Here is a 23,945-nt window from a genome sequence, read left to right as displayed (position 1 = left end):
CATGGCACATACAGTAGAGTCAGACCAGACCAATAGAATGAGAGGAGGGATGTGTATTTCTACTGTAGTAAAGGAGTCAGACCAGACCAATAGAAGGGGGAGGAGGGATGTGTATTTCTACTGTAGTAAAGGAGGCAGACCAGACCAATAGAAGTGGGAGGAGGGATGTGTATTTCTACTGTAGTAAAGGAGAGACAGACCAGACCAATAGAAGGGGGAGAAGGGATGTGTATTTCTACTGTAGTAAAGGAGGCAGACCAGACCAATAGAAGGGGGAGAAGGGATGTGTATTTCTACTGTAGTAAAGGAGAGACAGACCAGACCAATAGAAGGGGGAGAAGGGATGTGTATTTCTACTGTAGTAAAGGAGGCAGACCAGACCAATAGAAGGGGGAGGAGGGATGTGTATTTCTACTGTAGTAAAGGAGGCAGACCAGACCAATAGAATGGGGAGAAGATATGTGTATTTCTACTGTAGTAAAGGAGGCAGACCAGACCAATAGAAGGGGGAGGAGGGATGTGTATTTCTACTGTAGTAAAGGAGACAGACCAAACCAATAGAAGTGGGAGAAGGGATCTGTATTTCTACTGTAATAAAGGAGACAGACCAGACCAATAGAATGGGGAGAAGGGATGTGTATTTCTACTGTAGTAAAGGAGTCAGACCAAACCAATAGAAGGGGAGAAGGGATGTGTATTTCTACTGTAGTAAAGGAGTCAGACCAGACCAATAGAAGGGGAGAAGGGATGTGTATTTCTACTGTAGTAAAGTGGACAGACCAGACCAATGGAAGTGGGAGAAGGGATGTGTATTTCTACTGTAGTAAAGGAGGCAGACCAGACCAATAGAAGGGGAGAAGGGGTGTGTATTTCTACTGTAGTAAAGAAGACAGACCAGACCAATAGAAGGGGAGAAGGGATGTGTATTTCTACTGTAGTAAAGAAGACAGACCAGACCAATAGAAGGGGAGAAGGGATGTGTATTTGTACTGTAGTAAAGGAGGCAGACCAGACCAATAGAAGGGGGAGAAGGGATGTGTATTTCTACTGTAGTAAAGGAGTCAGACCAGACCAATAGAAGGAGAGGAGGGATGTGTATTTCTACTGTAGTAAAGGAGGCAGACCAGACCAATAGAAGGGGAGAAGGGATGTGTATTTCTACTGTAGTAAAGAAGACATACCAGACCAATAGAAGGGGAGAAGGGATGTGTATTTCTACTGTAGTAAAGAAGACAGACCAGACCAATAGAAGGGGAGGAGGGATGTGTATTTATACTGTAGTAAAGGAGACAGACCAGACCAATAGAAGGAGAGGAGGGATGTGTATTTCTACTGTAGTAAAGGAGGCAGACCAGACCAATAGAAGGGGAGAAGGGATGTGTATTTCTACTGTAGTAAAGGAGACAGACCAGACCAATAGAAGGGGAGGAGGGATGTGTATTTCTACTGTAGTAAAGGAGAGACAGACCAGACCAATAGAAGGGGATGAGGGATGTGTATTTCTACTGTAGTAAAGGAGACAGACCAGACCAATAGAAGGGGGAGAAGGGATGTGTATTTCTACTGTAGTAAAGGAGAGACAGACCAGACCAATAGAAGGGGGAGAAGGGGTGTGTATTTATACTGTAGTAAAGGAGGCAGACCAGACCAATAGAAGGGGAGAAGGGATGTGTATTTCTACTGTAGTAAAGGAGACAGACCAGACCAATAGAAGGGGGAGAAGGGATGTGTATTTCTACTGTAGAAAAGGAGACAGACCAGACCAATAGAAGGGGAGAAGGGATGTGTATTTCTACTGTAGTAAAGGAGAAAGACCCAAATAAGCTGCTGACTGCCTGCAATGAGAGATACATCTACAGTCTTATAGGCAGTTCTGTCTTGAAGTAAAAACATATCATCATCAGTCTACTGTTTTGAACGGTGATGTTCTATACCAACACACCTTGTTCTCCATCCTTCACGCCATACTCCATCTCTCTCTCTCTCTCTCTCTCTCTCTCTCTCTCTCTCTCCATCTCTCTCTCTCTCTCTCTCTCTCTCTCTCTCTCTCTCTCTCTCTCTCTCTCTCTCTCTCTCTCTCTCTCTCTCTCTCTCTCTCTCTCTCTCTCTCTCTCTCTCTCTCTCTCTCTCTCTCTCTCTCTCTCGCTCTCTCTCTCTCTCTCTCTCTCTCGCTCGCTCTCTCTCTCCATCTCTCTCTCTCTCTCTCTCTCTCTCTCTCTCTCTCTCTCTCTCTCTCTCTCTCTCTCTCTCTCTCTCTCTCTCTCTCTCTCTCTCTCTCTCTCTCTCTCTCTCTCTCTCTCTCTCTCTCTCTCTCTCTCTCTCTCTCTCTCTCTCTCTCTCTCTCTCTCTCTCTCTCTCTCTCTCTCTCTCTTCTCTCTCTTCTTCTCTCTCTTTATATCTCTGCCTCTCTCACTCACTCACTCAATCACTCTCTCTGTCCTAGACTAACTACTCTGTGTTATGTTCCAGGGAGATCCCGGATCCATGGGTTTACCTGGACTAGAAGGACTACCTGGAGCCAAGGTAAGCCACATACAGTCCACCTGTAGCCTTTATACACTACTGAGCCAAGCCAAGCCAAGCTGTACTGGGCCACACAGCTGAGCCGGCCGAGCGGACCATCCTCATCCTGCATGATCTCACCAGATTACAGTTAGGCAATAAAGTATGAGGCGGTGTGGTATATGGCCGTTATACCACGTCTAAGGGCTGTTCTGGATACAGCCGTTAGCCGTGGTACGTTGGCCAATATACCACAAATCCCCGAGGTGCCTTATAGCTATTATAAACTGGTTACCAACGTAATTAGAGCAGTGGGGAAAGTGTAATAGCTACCATGACACTACCGTCAGTAACATACTGTAACATAGGGATGTAGATGAGCTTGGGGGTTACAGCTCTATGTGTCTGTGTAACATCCCTCCAGGTCTTAATCCAGATCTCAAGGCTAGCACGCTGTCTGTCCTTCCTTCAGGGAGCTGGCGTCAAAGAGTTATGGCGATATCGTTCACACACACACCTCATATTACAGACAAATGGCCAAGTGCTCAACACTGCTGTTTTATTTGACACTAAAGGTAAAGGAGAGTTTGTTTCTGATAGATCCACAGCAACACTTCAACAAGAGGTTATATATGTCTGAATACAACGACATGGACTAGAATAGAATGGGCTCAGAAGGAGCTTTGAAAGACAAGTCCTAAGAGATGCATAAACACAACCATGATGCTTCTCTATAGAACTTCTCTGTCTGTCGCTGTTCTTGTTTCTAACCTCATGGTGGTTTGGTTTATACATTATATAGTTGTATAAGTAGTTCTATGTCTATTTCAGTTATATAACGAAGATGTATCTTGTCCTGTAGGGTGAAGTGCTGTAGACTTGTCTTATATACTGTAACAAGGCTGTATGTTGCTATAGGTTTGAGTTGTATAAAAGGCTGTATGTTGCTATAGGTTTGAGTTATAAAACAAGGCTGTATGTTGTCCTGTAGGTTTGAGTTGTATAAAAGGCTGTATGTTGCTATAGGTTTGAGTTATAAAACAAGGCTGTATGTTGCTATAGGTTTGAGTTGTAAAACATGGCTGTATGTTGTCCTGTAGGTTTGAGTTGTTAAACAAGGCTGTGTGTTGCTATAGGTTTGAGTTGTATAAAAGGCTGTATGTTGCTATAGGTTTGAGTTGTAAAACAAGGCTGTATGTTGCTATAGGTTTGAGTTGTATAAAAGGATGTATGTTGCTATAGGTTTGAGTTGTAAAACAAGGCTGTATGTTGCTATAGGTTTGAGTTGTAAAACATGGCTGTATGTTGTCCTGTAGGTTTGAGTTGTTAAACAAGGCTGTGTGTTGCTATAGGTTTGAGTTGTAAAACAAGGCTGTATGTTGCTATAGGTTTGAGTTATAAAACAAGGCTGTATGTTGTCCTGTAGGTTTGAGTTGTATAAAAGGCTGTATGTTGTCCTGTAGGTTTGAGTTGTAAAACAAGGCTGTATGTTTTCCTGTAGGGTGATCTGGGGATACCTGGAACCCCTGGAGCACCTGGGCCTTCAGTAAGTACTACTTTTAATGTTCTGCACACAACAGAAGGATGTCGTGAATCTTCCATTTGTTCACGCTCTTTTGTTGCACTTGATGCTGGCTACAGAAAACATCATGGGTATCTGAGGAAATTACAACATGTCATGGACATTGACTTCCCAAATCTATAAGAAATGACACAGACAGAACACAGTTATACTGTAGTAGTATCCCCAGTGAACAACGCTTCATATGAACAGATGTAATACTATACCCAGTGAACAGTCCCTCAGATGTAATACTATACCCAGTGAACAGTCCCTCAGATGTAATACTATACCCAGTGAACAGTCCCTCAGATGTAATACTATACCCAGTGAACAGTCCCTCAGATGTAATACTATACCCAGTGAACAGTCCCTCAGATGTAATATTATACCCAGTGAACAGTCCCTCAGATGTAATACTATACCCAGTGAACAGTCCCTCAGATGTAATACTATACCCAGTGAACAGTCCCTCAGATGTAATACTATACCCAGTGAACAGTCCCTCAAATGTAATACTATACCCAGTGAACAGTCCCTCAGATGTAATACTATACCCAGTGAACAGTCCCTCAGATGTAATACTATACCCAGTGAACAGTCCCTCAGATGTAATACTATACCCAGTGAACAGTCCCTCAGATGTAATACTATACCCAGTGAACAGTCCCTCAGATGTAATACTATACCCAGTGAACAGTCCTTCAGATGTAATACTATACGCAGTGAACAGTCCCTCAGATGTAATACTATACCCAGTGAACAGTCCTTCAGATGTAATACTATACCCAGTGAACAGTCCCTCAGATGTAATACTATACCCAGTGAACAGTCCCTCAGATGTAATAATATACCCAGTGAACAGTCCTTCAGATGTAATACTATACCCAGTGAACAGTCCTTCAGATGTAATACTATACCCAGTGAACAGTTCCTCAGATGTAATACTATACCCAGTGAACAGTCCTTCAGATGTAATACTATACCCAGTGAACAGTCCCTCAGATGTAATACTATACCCAGTGAACAGTCCCTCAGATGTAATACTATACCCAGTGAACAGTCCTTCAGATGTAATACTATACCCAGTGAACAGTCCTTCAGATGTAATACTATACCCAGTGAACAGTCCCTCAGATGTAATACTATACCCAGTGAATAGTCCCTCAGATGTAATACTATACCCAGTGAACAGTCCTTCAGATGTAATACTATACCCAGTGAACAGTCCTTCAGATGTAATACTATACCCAGTGAACAGTCCCTCAGATGTAATACTATACCCAGTGAACAGTCCTTCAGATGTAATACTATACCCAGTGAACAGTCCCTCAGATGTAATACTATACCCAGTGAACAGTCCCTCAGATGTAATACTATACCCAGTGAACAGTCCCTCAGATGTAATACTATACCCAGTGAACAGTCCCTCAGATGTAATACTATACCCAGTGAACAGTCCCTCAGATGTAATACTATACCCAGTGAACAGTCCCTCAGATGTAATACTATACCCAGTGAACAGTCCCTCAGATGTAATACTATACCCAGTGAACAGTCCCTCAGATGTAATACTATACCCAGTGAACAGTCCCTCAGATGTAATACTATACCCAGTGAACAGTCCCTCAGATGTAATACTATACCCAGTGAACAATCCTTCAGATGTAATACTATACCCAGTGAACAGTCCCTCAGATGTAATACTATACCCAGTGAACAGTCCCTCAGATGTAATACTATACCCAGTGAACAGTCCCTCAGATGTAATACTATACCCAGTGAACAGTCCCTCAGATGTAATACTATACCCAGTGAACAGTCCCTCAGATGTAATATTATACCCAGTGAACAGTCCTTCAGATGTAATACTATACCCAGTGAACAGTCCCTCAGATGTAATACTATACCCAGTGAACAGTCCCTCAGATGTACACCCAGGTAGAGGGCTGTAGTACAGTAATACCTGCTAGACAGGACAGCGTTGAGGTGCTAGCTAACATAGATGGGTAGATATATGAAACCAGTCTGAGAAGCTGTTTAATGTGTGGTGTTCTCATCCTGTCTGTGTGATTGACAGGGGAAACCTGGAGCTCGCGGTGATTCGGGGATCCCTGGGGAACCGGTAAGTAAGCCGGATGCTTTTTTCTCTCTGATTTCTCTCTCTCTCTCTCTCTCTCTCTCTCTCTCTCTCTCTCTCTCTCTCTCTCTCTCTCTCTCTCTCTCTCTCTCTCTCTCTCTCTCTCTCTCTCTCCCTCTCTCTCTCCCTCTCTCTCTCCCTCTCTCTCTCTCTCTCTCTCTCTCTCTCTCTCTCTCTCTCTCTCTCTCTCTCTCTCTCTCTCTCTCTCTCTCTCTCTCTCTCTCTCTCTCTCTCTCTCTCTCTCCCTCTCTCTCTCTCTCTCTCTCTCTCTCTCTCTCTCTCTCTCTCTCTCTCTCTCTCTCTCTCTCTCTCTCTCTCTCTCTCTCTCTCTCTCTCTCTCTCTCTCTCTCTCTCTTTCTTTCTCTCTCTCTCTCTGTCAGCTGTCAGTCAAAGGCATCCCTCCTTCTCTCTGTCACACACACACACACACACACACACAAACACACACAGTAACAGTGACACATATGAGTGTTTATTCCCTGACAGGGTGAGAGGGGCCCGCTGGGGGAGACAGGATTCCCAGGTCCTGAGGGACCCCAAGGTGCTCCTGTAAGGATCTTACTTTACCTCTGTTCCTCCTTCCTCATACTCCTGATTAGATACCTACCCTCAACGGGAGGTAGTCCATACACATAGAAAAAAAGGTGCTTTATAGAACCTTAAAGGGTTTTTTGAAGAACCCTTTTTGGTTCCAGGTAGAACCCTTTTGGTTTCAGGTAGAACCCTTTTTGGTTCCAGGTTTAACCCTTTTGGTTCCAGGTAGAACCCTTTTGGCTTCAGGTAGAACCCTTTTGGATTCCATGTAGGAGCCTTTCTACATGTAACCCAAAAGGGTTCTACCTGGAACCAAAAAGGGTTCTACCTGAAACCAAAAAGGGTTCACCTTTGGGGACAGCCAAAGAACCCTTTGGGAACCTTTTTTTCTAAGAGTGTATATGCAGAGCCAAGTGAAATGTTGCTGTATGTACAGTACATACAGTGCCTTTGGAAAGTATTCAGACCCCTTGACTTTTTCCACATTTTGTTACGTTACAGCCTTATTCTTAAATGTATTAAATTGTTTTTCCCCCTCATCAATCTACACACAATACCCAATAAGGACAAAGAAAAAACAGGTTTTTAGAAATGCTAATTTATCAACAAACAAAAAACAAAAAAACTGAAATATTAAACATGTTTTTTTAATCCATTTTAGAATAAGGCTGCAACGTAAGAAAATGTGGAAAAAGTCAAAGGTTCTGAATATATGCAAATGTTACCAATGAACACAAAGTAGATGGTTCCTACATATTGCTGAGAGATGTGCAATGTTCCTATATGACTGTATTGGCTCAGACTGCCAGTACGCTGGCAGTATTAGGTTTGTAGACATAGTTTATATTGATAACAACACAGTCCCTCACATTGCAGAGCCAAGTGCTGTGTTACATTTACCATCGATGTCTGTATTTCCATATCAATGAAAGAGTTTGATTTAAGGAACAATCTGTTTAAAAATCTGGTTTAAGTAAGCATATTAGTCCAGGCTTGTTTTGCAGAATAATGACATTATTGTATGTTATTATCATCAGAAATGGTTTCTTTAGTTATAATTCCATCAGTCTGTAAGCAGAGAGTGGAACATTAGTGTTCACACAGCAATCACCATCGTTATCCCACGCTTCAGATATCCCATTAACTGTGGAGAGAGATTACTTTGTCACAAACGGCACCCTATTCGCTATATAGTGCACTACTTTGACCAGAGCCCTATTCCCTATATAGTACACTACTTTGACCAGAGCCCTATTCCCTATATAGTACACTACTTTGACCAGAGCCCTATTCCCTATATAGTACACTACTTTGACCAGAGCCCTATTCCCTATATAGTACACTACTTTGACCAGAGGCCTATTCCCTATATAGTACACTACTTTGACCAGAGCCCTATTCACTATATAGTACACTACTTTGACCAGAGCCCTGTAGTGCAGTATATAGGGAATAGGGTGCCATTTGAGACGCATACCCAGAATGCACCAGGGCCGACCCGATCGAACGTTGGATTGTTGGAGCCGAAACAAAATGTCTTTGTTTTCTTTCTTTGTGTTCTGATCGTTCCTTGAGCAGGGGAGGCCCGGGAAAGATGGACTTCCTGGGTACGAGGTGAGAGAAAATAACTTAGACATACATACACACACACACACACACACACACACACACACACACACACACACACACACACACACACACACACACACACACACACACATACACATACACACACACACACACACACACATAAACACACACATACACGTACACACACACACACACATAAACACATAAACACACACATACACATACACACACGCACATTAACACACACATACACATAAACACACACATATACACATAAACACACACATACACATACACACATACCCATACACACACATACACACACACATACACACACACATTAACACACACATACACATAAACACACACATACACATACACACACATACATACACATAAACACACACATACACATAAACACACACATACACATACACACACATACATACACATAAACACACACACACACATACACACACAAACACATACACACACATACACACACACATACACACACATACACATTAACACACACATACACAAACACATACATATACACATAAACACACACATACACATACATACACACACATACAAATAAACACACACATACAAACACACACACACACCCACACACACACACACACACACACACACACACACACACACACACACACACACACACACACACACACACACACACACACACACACACACACACACACACACAATATGTCCCTCAACAAAAATATGTACCAGCAGCATCCTTGACAGTAGTGCTGTTATCTAGCATCTAGCCCTTGACAGTAGTGCTGTTATCTAGCATCTAGCCCTTGACAGTAGTGCTGTTATCTAGCATCTAGCCCTTGACAGTAGTGCTGTTATCTAGCATCTAGCCCTTGACAGTAGTGCTGTTATCTAGCATCTAGCCCTTGACAGTAGTGCTGTTATCTAGCATCTAGCCCTTGACAGTAGGGCTGTTATCTAGCATCTAGCCCTTGACAGTAGTGCTGTTATCTAGCATCTAGCCCTTGACAGTAGTGCTGTTATCTAGCATCTAGCCCTTGACAGTAGGGCTGTTATCTAGCATCTAGCCCTTGACAGTAGGGCTGTTATCTAGCATCTAGCCCTTGACAGTAGTGCTGTTATCTAGCATCTAGCCCTTGACAGTAGGGCTGTTATCTAACATCTAGCCCTTGACAGTAGGGCTGTTATCTAGCATCTAGCCCATGACAGTAGTGCTGTTATCTGAATTATAACAGTGTGATTCACCATCAATTCCATTCTAATTATCTGAATTATAACAGTGTGATTCACCATCAATTCCATTTTAATTATCTGAATTATAACAGTGTGATTCACCATCAATTCCATTTTAATTATCTGAATTATAACAGTATGATTCACCATCAATTCCATTCTAATTATCTGAATTATAACAGAATGATTCACCATCAATTCCATTTTAATTATCTGAATTATAACAGTATGATTCACCATCAATTCCATTCTAATTATCTGAATTATAACAGAATGATTCACCATCAATTCCATTTTAATTAGCTGAATTATAACAGTGTGATTCACCATCAATTCCATTCTAATTATCTGAATTATAACAGTATGATTCACCATCAATTCCATTCTAATTATCTGAATTATAACAGTATGATTCACCATCAATTCCATTCTAATTATCTGAATTATAACAGTGTGATTCACCATCAATTCCATTCTAATTATCTGAATTATAACAGTGTGATTCACCATCAATTCCATTCTAATTATCTGAATTATAACAGTGTGATTCACCATCAATTCCATTCTAATTATCTGAATTATAACAGTATGATTCACCATCAATTCCATTCTAATTAGCTGAATTATAACAGTGTGATTCACCATCAATTCCATTCTAATTAGCTGAATTATAACAGAATGATTCACCATCAATTCCATTCTAATTATCTGAATTATAACAGTATGATTCACCATCAATTCCATTCTAATTATCTGAATTATAACAGAATGATTCACCATCAATTCCATTTTAATTAGCTGAATTATAACAGTATGATTCACCATCAATTCCATTCTAATTATCTGAATTATAACAGTATGATTCACCATCAATTCCATTCTAATTATCTGAATTATAACAGTATGATTCACCATCAATTCCGTTCTAATTAGCTGAATTATAACAGTGTGATTCACCATCAATTCCATTCTAATTATCTGAACTATAACAGTATGATTCACCATCAATTCCATTCTAATTATCTGAACTATAAATACCAACAACAGATACAGTAACTGGTCGGTACATTGGTACATCTGTCAGTCTTTATCACAGAGATCTCAACAGTGAACGAGCGGAAAGAAGGGCCAACTTATTATTATTTCACCCACTTCCATCAACAACAACTTGGAGAGAGAGAGAGAGAGGGAGAGAGGGAGAGAGAGAGATTTGAATGCCTTGTTAGATGGTGTATCTCTTGTTCTCAATCATTGGGTGGGGCAACAGTGCCATCTAGCAGGTGAATGTGCTCCTATTCTAAACGTTCCCTAAAAACTCCTCTCACTCTACTGCAATCATCTGGCTTTGAGGTTTAATGCCAGGCCCAGGGAGCGACATTGGAAGTCAGATTCAGTGGGCACGATGATAGATGTAAGCCTTCCATCAGGCGTTGGGGAATAACATAGCAGAAATAAAAAATAGAGAGAGGGGTGCAGATGAAGGCAGGCGAGGAGGAGGAGGAGGAGAACAGAGTTCCGCAAAGAGCTGCTGCCCGCTTGCTTTTAAAACCACATGATCGTGCCAGATTGTATTTTGCATGGCGGCAGTAATCCTTGCAGTAAATGGATACAAAGATGTTCCCAGAGGTTATACAGTCAGTGAGATGGAGGGAGCGAGGGAGACCTGGAAGGGAAGAGAGGAGACGAGAATGGAGGAGTGTAGTTCTGAGAGAAGTGTTGCACATAGAGCTAATGACAGGTGTTTCTCTCCCAGCTAGGGAGGGAGGGAGGGAGGGAGGGAGGCTGGCAGGCAGGCAGAGTAGGAGGGAGGCGGCATACAGTCCACAGAGGGAAGTGGGGCTATGTGATGCAGGGAAGCTGTGACAGAAAATGTGGAAGGTGAAACACAGTCCTTGGAGAACTCCATAAATCCTCAGACACAGGAACAACAGTCATCCCAGAATCATTTAAAAAGATTGTTTTTTGATTGAGGATTTGGAATGAAAGACATCCTGTCAATCACTTCACTGCTGCCACCAATTGTTAAGATTATAACGGGACCTGGCAGTCTAGTTATTGCAACAATAAACCTTTTTTGAATGTAAATAAGCTAAGACGCAAGCGTGGGTTGGGAAATTTAAAATGATAAGCAATCATTAAATGACCCTGAGTGTGGAGGATTGGTTGATGTTGATGGGGGTGATTACAGAGCAACAGATTAGACCCACGTTGGCCTCAGTGGGTGTCTGAACAAAAGCAGTGTGCTTTTGAGTGCTATGAGAGGAGAGGAGAGGAGAGGAGAGGAGAGGAGAGGAGAGGAGAGGAGAGGAGAGGAGAGGAGAGGAGAGGAGAGGAGAGGAGAGGAGAGGAGAGGAGAGGAGAGGAGAGGAGACAAAGAGAGGAGTGGGTAAAGAGAGAGAAGACAAAGAGAGGAGAGGAGAGGAGAGGAGAGGAGAGGAGAGGAGAGGAGAGGAGAGGAGAGGAGAGGAGAGGAGAGGAGAGGAGAGGAGAGGAGACAAAGAGAGGAGAGGAGAGGAGAGGAGAGGAGAGGAGAGGAGAGGAGAGGAGAGGAGAGGAGAGGAGAGGAGAGGAGAGGAGACAAAGAGAGGAGTGTGTAAAGAGAGAGAAGACTAGCCTCAGGGTCATCTTCATTCCAAATATCCAATTATTTAGCAGTGCTCTTTGCTCTTCTCTCTGGTCTGGAGGGACTTCTCTGTCTCTCTGCAATCAGCAGAGCATTTCAGACAGAACCTGCACTCCTCTGTCATGTGTTCATACTGTGATATGTTTTATCTTCTTACAGGGAGCCACAGGTAGACTAGGAGACAGAGGATCCAAGGGAGAACGGGTAAGCACCTTTATTTTGTTTCTCTGAAGCTGTTTTCCATAAACACAACTCATTGTTTGTGATGGAAAAATATCACACAGAACCTAACCCAACCAAAAGGTAGTGATGCATAGAAACACATGTTTTCCCCCCTTGCTTCCCCCTGAGGTGCCTAAGTATTTGATAAAGGCATGTGAAATTCAATGCATTTTGTATGCCACCATTGTATTTCTGAAACCCCTATTTATAAAGCCCTGTCACAGTCTTCTACAGTGTAATCTGTTTATAAAGCCCTGTCACAGTCTTCTACAGTGGAATCTATTTATAAAGCCCTGTCACAGTCTTCTACAGTGTAATCTATTTATAAAGCCCTGTCACAGTCTTCTACAGTGGAATCTGTTTATAAAGCCCTGTCACAGTCTTCTACAGTGGAATCTGTTTATAAAGCCCTGTCACAGTCTTCTACAGTGTAATCTATTTATAAAGCCCTGTCACAGTCTTCTACAGTGGAATATATTTATAAAGCCCTGTCACAGTCTTCTACAGTGTAATCTGTTTATAAAGCCCTGTCACAGTCTTCTACAGTGTAATCTGTTTATAAAGCCCTGTCACAGTCTTCTACAGTGGAATCTATTTATAAAGCCCTGTCACAGTCTTCTACAGTGTAATCTGTTTATAAAGCCCTGTCACAGTCTTCTACAGTGTAATCTGTTTATAAAGCCCTGTCACAGTCTTCTACAGTGGAATCTGTTTATAAAGCCCTGTCACAGTCTTCTACAGTGTAATCTATTTATAAAGCCCTGTCACAGTCTTCTACAGTGGAATCTATTTATAAAGCCCTGTCACAGTCTTCTACAGTGTAATCTGTTTATAAAGCCCTGTCACAGTCTTCTACAGTGTAATCGGTTTATAAAGCCCTGTCACAGTCTTCTACAGTGTAATCTGTTTATAAAGCCCTGTCACAGTCTTCTACAGTGGAATCTGTTTATAAAGCCCTGTCACAGTCTTCTACAGTGTAATCTATTTATAAAGCCCTGTCACAGTCTTCTACAGTGGAATCTATTTATAAAGCCCTGTCACAGTCTTCTACAGTGTAATCTGTTTATAAAGCCCTGTCACAGTCTTCTACAGTGTAATCTATTTATAAAGCCCTGTCACAGTCTTCTACAGTGGAATCTGTTTATAAAGCCCTGTCACAGTCTTCTACAGTGTAATCTGTTTATAAAGCCCTGTCACAGTCTTCTACAGTGTAATCTGTTTATAAAGCCCTGTCACAGTCTTCTACAGTGTAATCTGTTTATAAAGCCCTGTCACAGTCTTCTACAGTGTAATCTGTTTATAAAGCCCTGTCACAGTCTTCTACAGTGTAATCTATTTATAAAGCCCTGTCACAGTCTTCTACAGTGTAATCTATTTATAAAGCCCTGTCACAGTCTTCTACAGTGTAATCTGTTTATAAAGCCCTGTCACAGTCTTCTACAGTGGAATCTGTTTATAAAGCCCTGTCACAGTCTTCTACAGTGGAATCTATTTATAAAGCCCTGTCACAGTCTTCTACAGTGGAATCTATTTATAAAGCCCTGTCACAGTCTTCTACAGTGTAATCTGTTTATAAAGCCCTGTCACAGTCTTCTACAGTGGAATCTGTTTATAAAGCCCTGTCACAGTCTTCTACAGTGTAATCTGTTTATAAAGCCCTGTCACAGTCTTCTACAGTGGAATCTGTTTATAAAGCCCTGTCACAGTCTTCTACAGTGTAATCTATTCATAAAGCCCTGTCACAGTCTTCTACAGTGTAATCTGTTTATAAAGCCCTGTCACAGTCTTCTACAGTGTAATCTGTTTATAAAGCCCTGTCACAGTCTTCTACAGTGTAATCTGTTTATAAAGCCCTGTCACAGTCTTCTACAGTGTAATCTGTTTATAAAGCCCTGTCACAGTCTTCTACAGTGTAATCTGTTTATAAAGCCCTGTCACAGTCTTCTACAGTGGAATCTATTTATAAAGCCCTGTCACAGTCTTCTACAGTGTAATCTGTTTATAAAGCCCTGTCACAGTCTTCTACAGTGGAATCTGTTTATAAAGCCCTGTCACAGTCTTCTACAGTGTAATCTGTTTATAAAGCCCTGTCACAGTCTTCTACAGTGGAATCTGTTTATAAAGCCCTGTCACAGTCTTCTACAGTGTAATCGGTTCCCAAACGCTAGTAATGGCGGTTTGTAGGAGAGCTAAGATACATGGTGACAGATTTGGCCACAGTCCCTGGGGATGTGTATCTGAGTGGGCTCAATCAGGGTAATGGCTGGATGAGGACTGACTGTGTAATGCTGAGGCGTTGGTAGCTACAGTATCAGCCCAAAGCCATACTGGCCTTATGCCAATGCTCTATCAGAATGCCTCCGGTACAGTCTGGAGAGGGACTGACAACAACTCCCTCACCCTTTTATTTAACCAGGCAAGTCAATTAAGACTATTTTCTAATTTACAATGATGGCCTAGTTAAATAAAGTGATTGTAGATCTGAATTGGAAACCGGAGGGTGTACTGTAAACCATATGGCGGTAGCTCACCAGCTAGCTAGATTTAACCATTATACATATTGGTATATTTGAATGTATATGTATTGTTTTATATTGTCAGGTATTACTGCACTGTTGGAGCTAGGAATATAAGCATTTCACTACACCCTTCGATAACATCTGCTAAATATGTGTACATGACCAATACAATTTGATTTGATTGTTCTTTACTGATCTCCTATTGCAGGGGGACCCAGGGATACCTGGAGCGAGGGGAGTCCAAGGGGAGAGGGGAAGGACAGGAGACCCAGGGATAGTGGGACCTATCGGGCCCCAAGGCCACCGAGGAGACCCTGGTCCTCCAGGTCCCATAGCATCACCAAGCCCTCTGGTACGTTGTTATATCTCCTCCAAACACACCAAGCCCTCTGGTACGTTGTTATATCTCCCCCAAACACACCAAGCCCTCTGGTACGTTGTTATATCTCCTCCAAACACACCAAGCCCTCTGGTACGGTGTTATATCTCCTCCAAACACACCAAGCCCTCTGGTACGTTGTTATATCTCCTCCAAACACACCAAGCCCTCTGGTACGTTGTTATATCTCCTCCAAACACACCAAGCCCTCTGGTACGTTGTTATATCTACCCCAAACACACCAAGCCCTCTGGTATGTTGTTATATCTCCTCCAAACACTCCAAGCCCTCTGGTACGTTGTTATATCTCCTCCAAACACACCAAGCCCTCTGGTACGTTGTTATATCTCCTCCAAACACACCAAGCCCTCTGGTACGTTGTTATATCTACCCCAAACACACCAAGCCCTCTGGTACGTTGTTATATCTCCTCCAAACACACCAAGCCCTCTGGTACGTTGTTATATCTCCTCCAAACACACCAAGCCCTCTGGTACGTTGTTATATCTCCTCCAAACACACCAAGCCCTCTGGTACGTTGTTATATCTCCTCCAAACACACCAAGCCCTCTGGTACGTTGTTATATCTACCCCAAACACACCAAGCCCTCTGGTACGTTGTTATATCTCCTCCAAACACACCAAGCCCTCTGGTACGTTGTTATATCTCCTCCAAACACACCAAGCCCTCTGGTACGTTGTTATATCTCCTCCAAACACACCAAGCCCTCTGGTACGTTGTTATATCTCCCCCAAACACACCAAGCCCTCTGGTACGTTGTTATATCTCCCCCAAACACACCAAGCCCTCTGGTACGTTGTTATATCTACCCCAAACACACCAAGCCCTCTGGTACGTTGTTATATCTCCTCCAAACACACCAAGCCCTCTGGTACGTTGTTATATCTCCTCCAAACACACCAAGCCCTCTGGTACGTTGGTTATATCTCTTCCAAACACACCAAGCCCTCTGGTACGTTGTTATATCTCCTCCAAACACACCAAGCCCTCTGGTACGTTGTTATATCTACCCCAAACACACCAAGCCCTCTGGTATGTTGTTATATCTCCTCCAAACACACCAAGCCCTCTGGTACGTTGTTATATCTCCTCCAAACACACCAAGCCCTCTGGTACATTGTTATATCTCCTCCAAACACACCAAGCCCTCTGGTACGTTGTTATATCTCCTCCAAACACACCAAGCCCTCTGGTACGTTGTTATATCTACCCCAAACACACCAAGCCCTCTGGTACGTTGTTATATCTCCTCCAAACACACCAAGCCCTCTGGTACGTTGTTATATCTCCTCCAAACACACCAAGCCCTCTGGTACGTTGTTATATCTCCTCCAAACACACCAAGCCCTCTGGTACGTTGTTATATCTCCCCCAAACACACCAAGCCCTCTGGTACGTTGTTATATCTCCCCCAAACACACCAAGCTCTCTGGTACGTTGTTATATCTCCCCCAAACACACCAAGCCCTCTGGTACGTTGTTATATCTCCTCCAAACACACCAAGCCCTCTGGTACGTTGTTATATCTCCTCCAAACACACCAAGCCCTCTGGTACGTTGTTATATCTCCTCCAAACACACCAAGCCCTCTGGTACGTTGTTATATCTCCTCCAAACACACCAAGCCCTCTGGTACGTTGTTATATCTCCTCCAAACACACCAAGCCCTCTGGTACGTTGTTATATCTCCCCCAAACACACCAAGCCCTCTGGTACGTTGTTATATCTCCTCCAAACACACCAAGCCCTCTGGTACGTTGTTATATCTCCTCCAAACACACCAAGCCCTCTGGTACGTTGTTATATCTACCCCAAACACACCAAGCCCTCTGGTACGTTGTTATATCTCCTCCAAACACACCAAGCCCTCTGGTACGTTGTTATATCTCCTCCAAACACACCAAGCCCTCTGGTACGTTGTTATATCTCCTCCAAACACACCAAGCCCTCTGGTACGTTGTTATATCTCCCCCAAACACACCAAGCCCTCTGGTACGTTGTTATATCTCCCCCAAACACACCAAGCTCTCTGGTACGTTGTTATATCTCCCCCAAACACACCAAGCCCTCTGGTACGTTGTTATATCTCCTCCAAACACACCAAGCCCTCTGGTACGTTGTTATATCTCCTCCAAACACACCAAGCCCTCTGGTACGTTGTTATATCTCCTCCAAACACACCAAGCCCTCTGGTACGTTGTTATATCTCCTCCAAACACACCAAGCCCTCTGGTACGTTGTTATATCTCCTCTAAACACACCAAGCCCTCTGGTACGTTGTTATATCTCCCCCAAACACACCAAGCCCTCTGGTACGTTGTTTTTTCTCCCCCAAACACACCAAGCCCTCTGGTACGTTGTTATATCTCCTCCAAACACACCAAGCCCTCTGGTACGGTGTTATACTGTATCACCTATTCTACACCCCTTCAAGGTATGTTTTACCGAGATCTCCCAACACTCGTAGTCCAACCGTAAACCCATAGATTCACTGGAAATTCATGCTCCACATTTTTGTGTGTGTTTGTCTATACCCGCCCATAAAATCAAAGACTATCCTCAGTCACACATAATTAAAGAATCTAAACATCCTCCTTTCTTCAGTGGTCTAAGTAATTAGCATATATCTATCTTTCTCTGTAAATGAATGCAGTACTGCAGTAGCATAGAGTGGTGTGGAGCTGTGTGGAGCAACATATGACACAGCAGATAACAGATAGGCATAATGAAGCCTGCTAGGTTGTTTCTGCTCCTCACCTCCCACTCCTGATCAGCTCAACCCTGGGTCAGGAGAGAGGGAAGGAGAGAAGACTAGAGGGAGAGGAGCAGAGAGAGAGAGAAGGAGAGAAGGAGAGGGGACTAGAGAGAGGAGCGGAGAGAGGGAAGGAGAGAGGGCTAGAGAGAGCGAGAGAAGGAGAGAGGGCTAGAGAGAGAGGGAAGGAGAGAGGGAAAGAGAGAGAGGGGCGGTGAAAGAGGCATATGGAAAACAGATAAGACAGAGAAATGAGAGATGAGAGAGATAGAGGAAAGGAGAGAGATGGAGGAAATGAGAGAGAGGGAGGAAAGAAGAGAGAGAGAGGAAAGGAGAGAGAGGAATAGAGAGAAGGAGAGAGATGAGAGAGCGTGGGAGTGAGGAGAGAGAGAAGGAGAGAAGGAGAGAGCTGGAGAGAGCGTGGGAGTGAGGAGAGAGCTGGAGAGAGCGTGGGAGTGAGGAGAGAGAGAAGGAGAGAGCTGGAGAGAGCGTGGGAGTGAGGAGAGAGAGAAGGAGAGAGCTGGAGAGAGCGTGGGAGTGAGGAGAGAGAAGGAGAGAGCTGGAGAGAGCGTGGGAGTGAGGAGAGAGAGAAGGAGAGAGCTGGAGAGAGCGTGGGAGTGAGGAGAGAGAAGGAGAGAGCTGGAGAGAGCGTGGGAGTGAGGAGAGAGAGAAGGAGAGAGCTGGAGAGAGCGTGGGAGTGAGGAGAGAGAGAAGGAGAGAGCTGGAGAGAGCGTGGGAGTGAGGAGAGAGAGAAGGAGAGAGCTGGAGAGAGCGTGGGAGTGAGGAGAGAGAGAAGGAGAGAGCTGGAGAGAGCGTGGGAGTGAGGAGAGAGAAGGAGAGAGCTGGAGAGAGCGTCGGAGTGAGGAGAAAGAGAAGGAGAGAGCTGGAGAGAGCGTGGGAGTGAGGAGAGAGAAGGAGAGATCTGGAGAGAGCGTGGGAGTGAGGAGAGAGAGAAGGAGAGAGCTGGAGAGAGCGTGGGAGTGAGGAGAGAGAGAAGGAGAGAGCTGGAGAGAGCGTGGGAGTGAGGAGAGATTGAAGGAGAGAGCTGGAGAGAGCGTGGGAGTGAGGAGAGAGAAGGAGAGAGCTGGAGAGAGCGTGGGAGTGAGGAGAGAGAGAAGGAGAGAGCTGGAGAGAGCGTGGGAGTGAGGAGAGAGAGAAGGAGAGAGCTGGAGAGAGCGTGGGAGTGAGGAGAGAGAGAAGGAGAGAGCGTGGGAGTGAGGAGAGAGAGAAGGAGAGAGCGTGGGAGTGAGGAGAGCACTGCAGAGGATGGAAAAACACCTCTGTGTGTCACAGCTATTTTACACGCATGCAGAGGGTTACATAACACAACAGAGATTAAAGACTTCTGAATGCCAAGAAAACAAGTACTAAAGGGTTACCCTCCTATATCTTTCTCTCATAGAACAGAACAGTGACCCTATTAAACAGAAAAGTACTCTTCCCGCGGTATTCAGCACTGCCAAAATACAAGTATCCTGTTTTTAAACCAGTCGCAATAGAACAAGATAATATTTGAGTGATGAATATCGATGTTCGAAAATGGCCCTGAATATTGTTACTTTAATACCTTTATAAAGTTGCCCGGGTTTTGTTCCATCCTCTCCTCTACCTGTCAAGACACAGCCAATACGAAGAACCTTTTAGAAAATGGCCCACAGATGATCACAGTTCATTGTAACAGTATATGAGGTTTAAGCTCTGATTGCAAAGGGGTTTCAAACACACAAGTCCCTGTTTTTCTCCCTGGGTTTTATTCTCGTTGTTCATACTACTTGGTATTTAGTGGAGCCTCACACCCTTAAATCCCATTCCTTTATCCGCACCACTTTCTGGAGTCCACCAGAAATACAGTATTGTAATGCATTTATCAGTCTTTTCTATGGGCAGTCAGAAGAATATGGAACTCTGAAAGAACATTTTCAGACTTCCGATTTCCATTCTGTTGCCAATGTTCTCCTCTACAATTCAAGGCTCTCTCCACACAAACATTCTGAGCGAACAGCAATCTTACTTTGAGCCTGAGATAGATGGCAGGGACAGGGAGACAGGGAGAGAGGAGTTGATTATTATGCCATGAAGCATTGCATCTCTTTATCTCTGAAGACACTGCAATTTTATAACACGTTGAATAAAACATGAACTACTGCTGTCTCGCTAATTACATTTTCTTAATCTGTTAAAGACGTTTTGGTTAAGTTGTGTTATTCTGTTTCTGTTTCTCTCTCTTATGCCTGTCTGTCTGTATCTCTCTCTCCTTCACTATCACTATCTTTCTCTCTCTCTCTCTCTCCCTCTCTCTCTCTCTCTCTCTCTCTCTCTCTCTCTCTCTCTCTCTCTCTCTCTCTCACACAGAATGATGCCAATTCCATGGAAGAAATTAAAATGTTTATCCGGAATGAAGTATTGCGGTTGTTTGAAGGTACAGCTGTTACGTCTGAATCCCAACTTGTTGTCGACCCAATTTATCCTTCAGGGGGTCCCTTTGTTTTCTCCTCACTCTTTTAAGGATTTCAGGATTTCTAAATCGGGGGGGAAATCTAAATTGGATATTGTTGCCTTAGTTCTTCAGGAAGTAAAAGAGTCCCAAGTAAGAGAATAGTTCATGCTGGGTGAAGGTATTTTATTGTTCTGCCACTGTGTTGTGATATTGAATTGCAGAGTGGTATGCAAGCCTCGGTTTAGTACATATCCTAACTAACTAATGAGCTACTGTATCACCTATTCTACCGTTTTATGTTTTCTGATACAGAATTTCAATTTGAGAGCTTGGGTCTGTAAGGTTCTGTCTGAGTTATGGACATATCGTTGTTCTGTTCAATGTTTTCTACCTATATAGTAGTCTAAATAGCCCATGTTGTTAAACTCAAAATAATAAATTATAAAAACTGACACCATTCAAACCAATGAGGGTTTGGAACTTTAAAGCCAATTATCTCGGAATCATCTTTTTGCAGATAGAACCTTATAGTCACAAGCTCTTGAATTGTCTATCACTTGCAGAGAGTCTTGGTATATTATCAAATCAGATGTTATTAGTCACATGCGCCGAATACAACAGGTGTAGACCTTACAGTGAAATGCTTACTTAACCAACAGTGCAGTTTAAAAAATACGGATAAGAATAAGACATAAAAGTAACACGTAATTATAGAGCAGCAGTAAAATAACAATAGAGAGAATATATTCAGGGGGGTACCGGTACAGAGTCAATGTGCGGGGACACCGGTTAGTTGAGGTAATATGTACATGTAGGTAGAGTTATTAAAGTGACTATGCATAGATGATAACAACAGAGAGTAGCAGTGGTGTAAAAGAGGGGGAGGGGGACCAATGCAAATAGTCTGGGTAGCCATTTGATTAGACGTTCAGAAGTCTTATGGCTTGTGGGTAGAAGCTGTTTAAAAGCCTCTTGGACCTAGACTTGGCCCTCCGGTACCGCTTGCCGTGCGGTACCAGAGAGAACAGTCTATGACTAGGGTGTCTGGAGTCTTTGACAATTGTTAGGGCCTGGTATAGAGGTCCTGGATGGCAGGAAGCTTGGCCCAAGTGATGTACTGGGCCGTTCGCACTAACCTCTGAAGTGCCTTGCAGTCGGAGGCCGAGCAGTTGCCATACCAGGCAGTGATGCAACCAGTCAAGATGCTCTCGATGGTGCAGCTGTAGAACCTTTTGAGCATCTGAGGACCCATGCCAAATCTTTTCAGTCTCCTGAGGGGGAATAGGTTTTGTCATGCCCTCTTCACGACTGTCTTGGTGTGCTTGGACCATGTTAGTTTGTTGGTGATGTGGACACCAAGGAACTTGAAGCTCTCAACCTGCTCCACTGCAGCCCCATCGATGTGAATGGGGGCGTGCTCGGTCCTCTTTTTCCTGTAGTCCACAATCATCTCCTTTGTCTTGATCACGTTGAGGGAGAGGTTGTTGTCCTGGCACCACACGGCCAGGTCTCTGACCTCCTCCCTATAGGTTGTCTCATCGTTGTCGGTGATCAGGCCTACCACTGTTGTGTCATCGGAAAACTTAATGATGGTGTTGGAGCCATGCCTGGCCGTGCAGTCATGAGTGAACAGGGAGTACAGGAGGGGATGAGCACGCACCCTTGAGGTGTCCCAGTGTTGAGGATCAGCGTGGCGGATGTGTCGTTACCTATCCTTCCCACCTGAGGCCAGCCCATCAGGAAGTCCAGGATCCAGTTGCAGACGGAGGTGTTTAGTCCCAGGGTCCTTAGCTTATTGATGAGCTTTGAGGGCACTATGGTGTTGAACGCTGAGCTGTAGTCAATGAATAGCATTCTCACATAGGTGTTCCTTTTGTCCAGGTGGGAAAGGACAGTGTGGAGTGCAATAGAGATTGCATCATCTGTCGATCTGTTTGGGCAGTATGCAAATTGGAGTGGGTTTAGGATTTCTGGGATAATGGTGTTGATGTGAGCCATGACCAGCCTTTCAAAGCACTTCATGGCCACAGATGTGAGTGCTACGGGTCGGTAGTCATTTAGGCAGGTTACCTTAGTGTTCATGGGCACAGGGACTATGGTGGTCTGCTTAAAACATGTTGGTATTACAGACTCGGACAGGGAGAGGTTGAAAATGTCATTGAAGACACTTGCCAGTTGGTCAGTGCATGCTCACAGTACACGTCCTGGTAATCTGCCTGGCCCCATGGCCTTGTGAATGTTGACCTGTTTAAAGGTCTTACACACATCGGCTGCAGAGAGTGTGATCACACAGTCTTCAAGAACAGCTGGTGCTCTCATGCATGTTTCAGTATTATTTGCCTCGAAGCGAGCATAGAAGTAGTTTAGCTCGTCTGGTAGGCTCGTGTCACTGGGCAACTCTCGGCTGTGCTTCACTTTGTAATCTGTAATGGTTTGCAAGCCCTGCCACATCCGACGAGCATCAGAGCCGGTGTAGTACGATTCGATCTTTGTCCTGTATTGATGCTTTGCCTGTTTGATGGTTCGTCGGAGGGCATAGCGGGATTTCTTATGAGCTTCCAGGTTAGAGTCCCGCTCCTTGAAAGTGGCAGCTCTAGCCTTTAGCTCAGTGCGGATGTTGCCTGTAATCCATGGCTTCTGGTTGGGGTATGTACTTACGGTTACTGTGGGGACGACGTCGTCGATGCACTTATTGATGAAGCAAATGACTGATGTGGTATTCTCCTCAATTCCATCGGAGGAATCCCGGAACATATTCCAGTCTGTGCTAGCAAAACAGTCCTGTAGCTTAGCATCTGCTTCATCTGACCACTTTTTTATTGATCTAGTCACTGGTGGTTCCTGCTTTAATTTTTGATTGTAGGCAGGAATCAGGAGGATAGAATTATGGTCAGATTTGCCAAATGGAGGGTTAGGGAGAGCTTTGTATGCGTCTCTGTGTTAAAGTCGCCGGGTATTAGGAGCGCTGCCTCTGGGTGAGCGTTTTCTTGTTTGCTTATGGCGGAATACAGCTCATTCAACGCTGTCTTAGTGCCAGCGTCAGTCTGTGGTGGTATGTAAACAGCTACAAAAAATACAGATGAAAACTCTCTCGGTAGGTAGTGTGGTCTACGGCTTATCATGAGATACACTTCCTCAGGCGAGCAATAGCTCGAGACTTCCTTAGATATTGTGCACCAGCTGTTATTTATAACCTGCCAGCTGTATGTTGATAGTGTCATCTTTCAGCCACGGCTCGGTGAAGCATAAGATATTACAGTTTTGAATGTCCCGTTGGTAGCTTAATCTTTTGCGTAGGTCATCTATTTTATTCTCCAAAGATTGCACGTTTGCTATCAGAATGGAAGGAAGTGCAGGTTTATTAGATCGCCTACAAATTCTCAGAAGGCAGCCCGCCCTTTAGC

The 23,945-nt window shown here is 43.8% G+C and overlaps 1 protein-coding gene across 7 annotated transcripts in view; it reads left to right on the top strand.

Moving 5' to 3' along the window:
• Positions 1 to 23,945, top strand: part of col19a1 (collagen type XIX alpha 1 chain) — a 259,676-nt gene that overhangs the window by 214,516 nt on the left and 21,215 nt on the right. For all 7 annotated transcript variants that reach the window (XM_071394460.1, XM_071394459.1, XM_071394458.1 and 4 more), the window contains 8 exons: positions 2,470 to 2,523; positions 4,004 to 4,048; positions 6,144 to 6,188; positions 6,690 to 6,752; positions 8,316 to 8,351; positions 12,370 to 12,414; positions 15,160 to 15,303; positions 20,457 to 20,523. In XM_071394460.1, the coding sequence (XP_071250561.1) occupies positions 2,470 to 2,523; positions 4,004 to 4,048; positions 6,144 to 6,188; positions 6,690 to 6,752; positions 8,316 to 8,351; positions 12,370 to 12,414; positions 15,160 to 15,303; positions 20,457 to 20,523 (499 nt within the window). The remainder of the gene's footprint in view (positions 1 to 2,469; positions 2,524 to 4,003; positions 4,049 to 6,143; positions 6,189 to 6,689; positions 6,753 to 8,315; positions 8,352 to 12,369; positions 12,415 to 15,159; positions 15,304 to 20,456; positions 20,524 to 23,945) is intronic.

This window comes from Salvelinus alpinus, chromosome 3 (assembly GCF_045679555.1).
Source record: "Salvelinus alpinus chromosome 3, SLU_Salpinus.1, whole genome shotgun sequence".
Classification (NCBI taxonomy): domain Eukaryota; kingdom Metazoa; phylum Chordata; class Actinopteri; order Salmoniformes; family Salmonidae; genus Salvelinus; species Salvelinus alpinus.
This window is presented reverse-complemented; position numbering and strand designations above follow the sequence as displayed.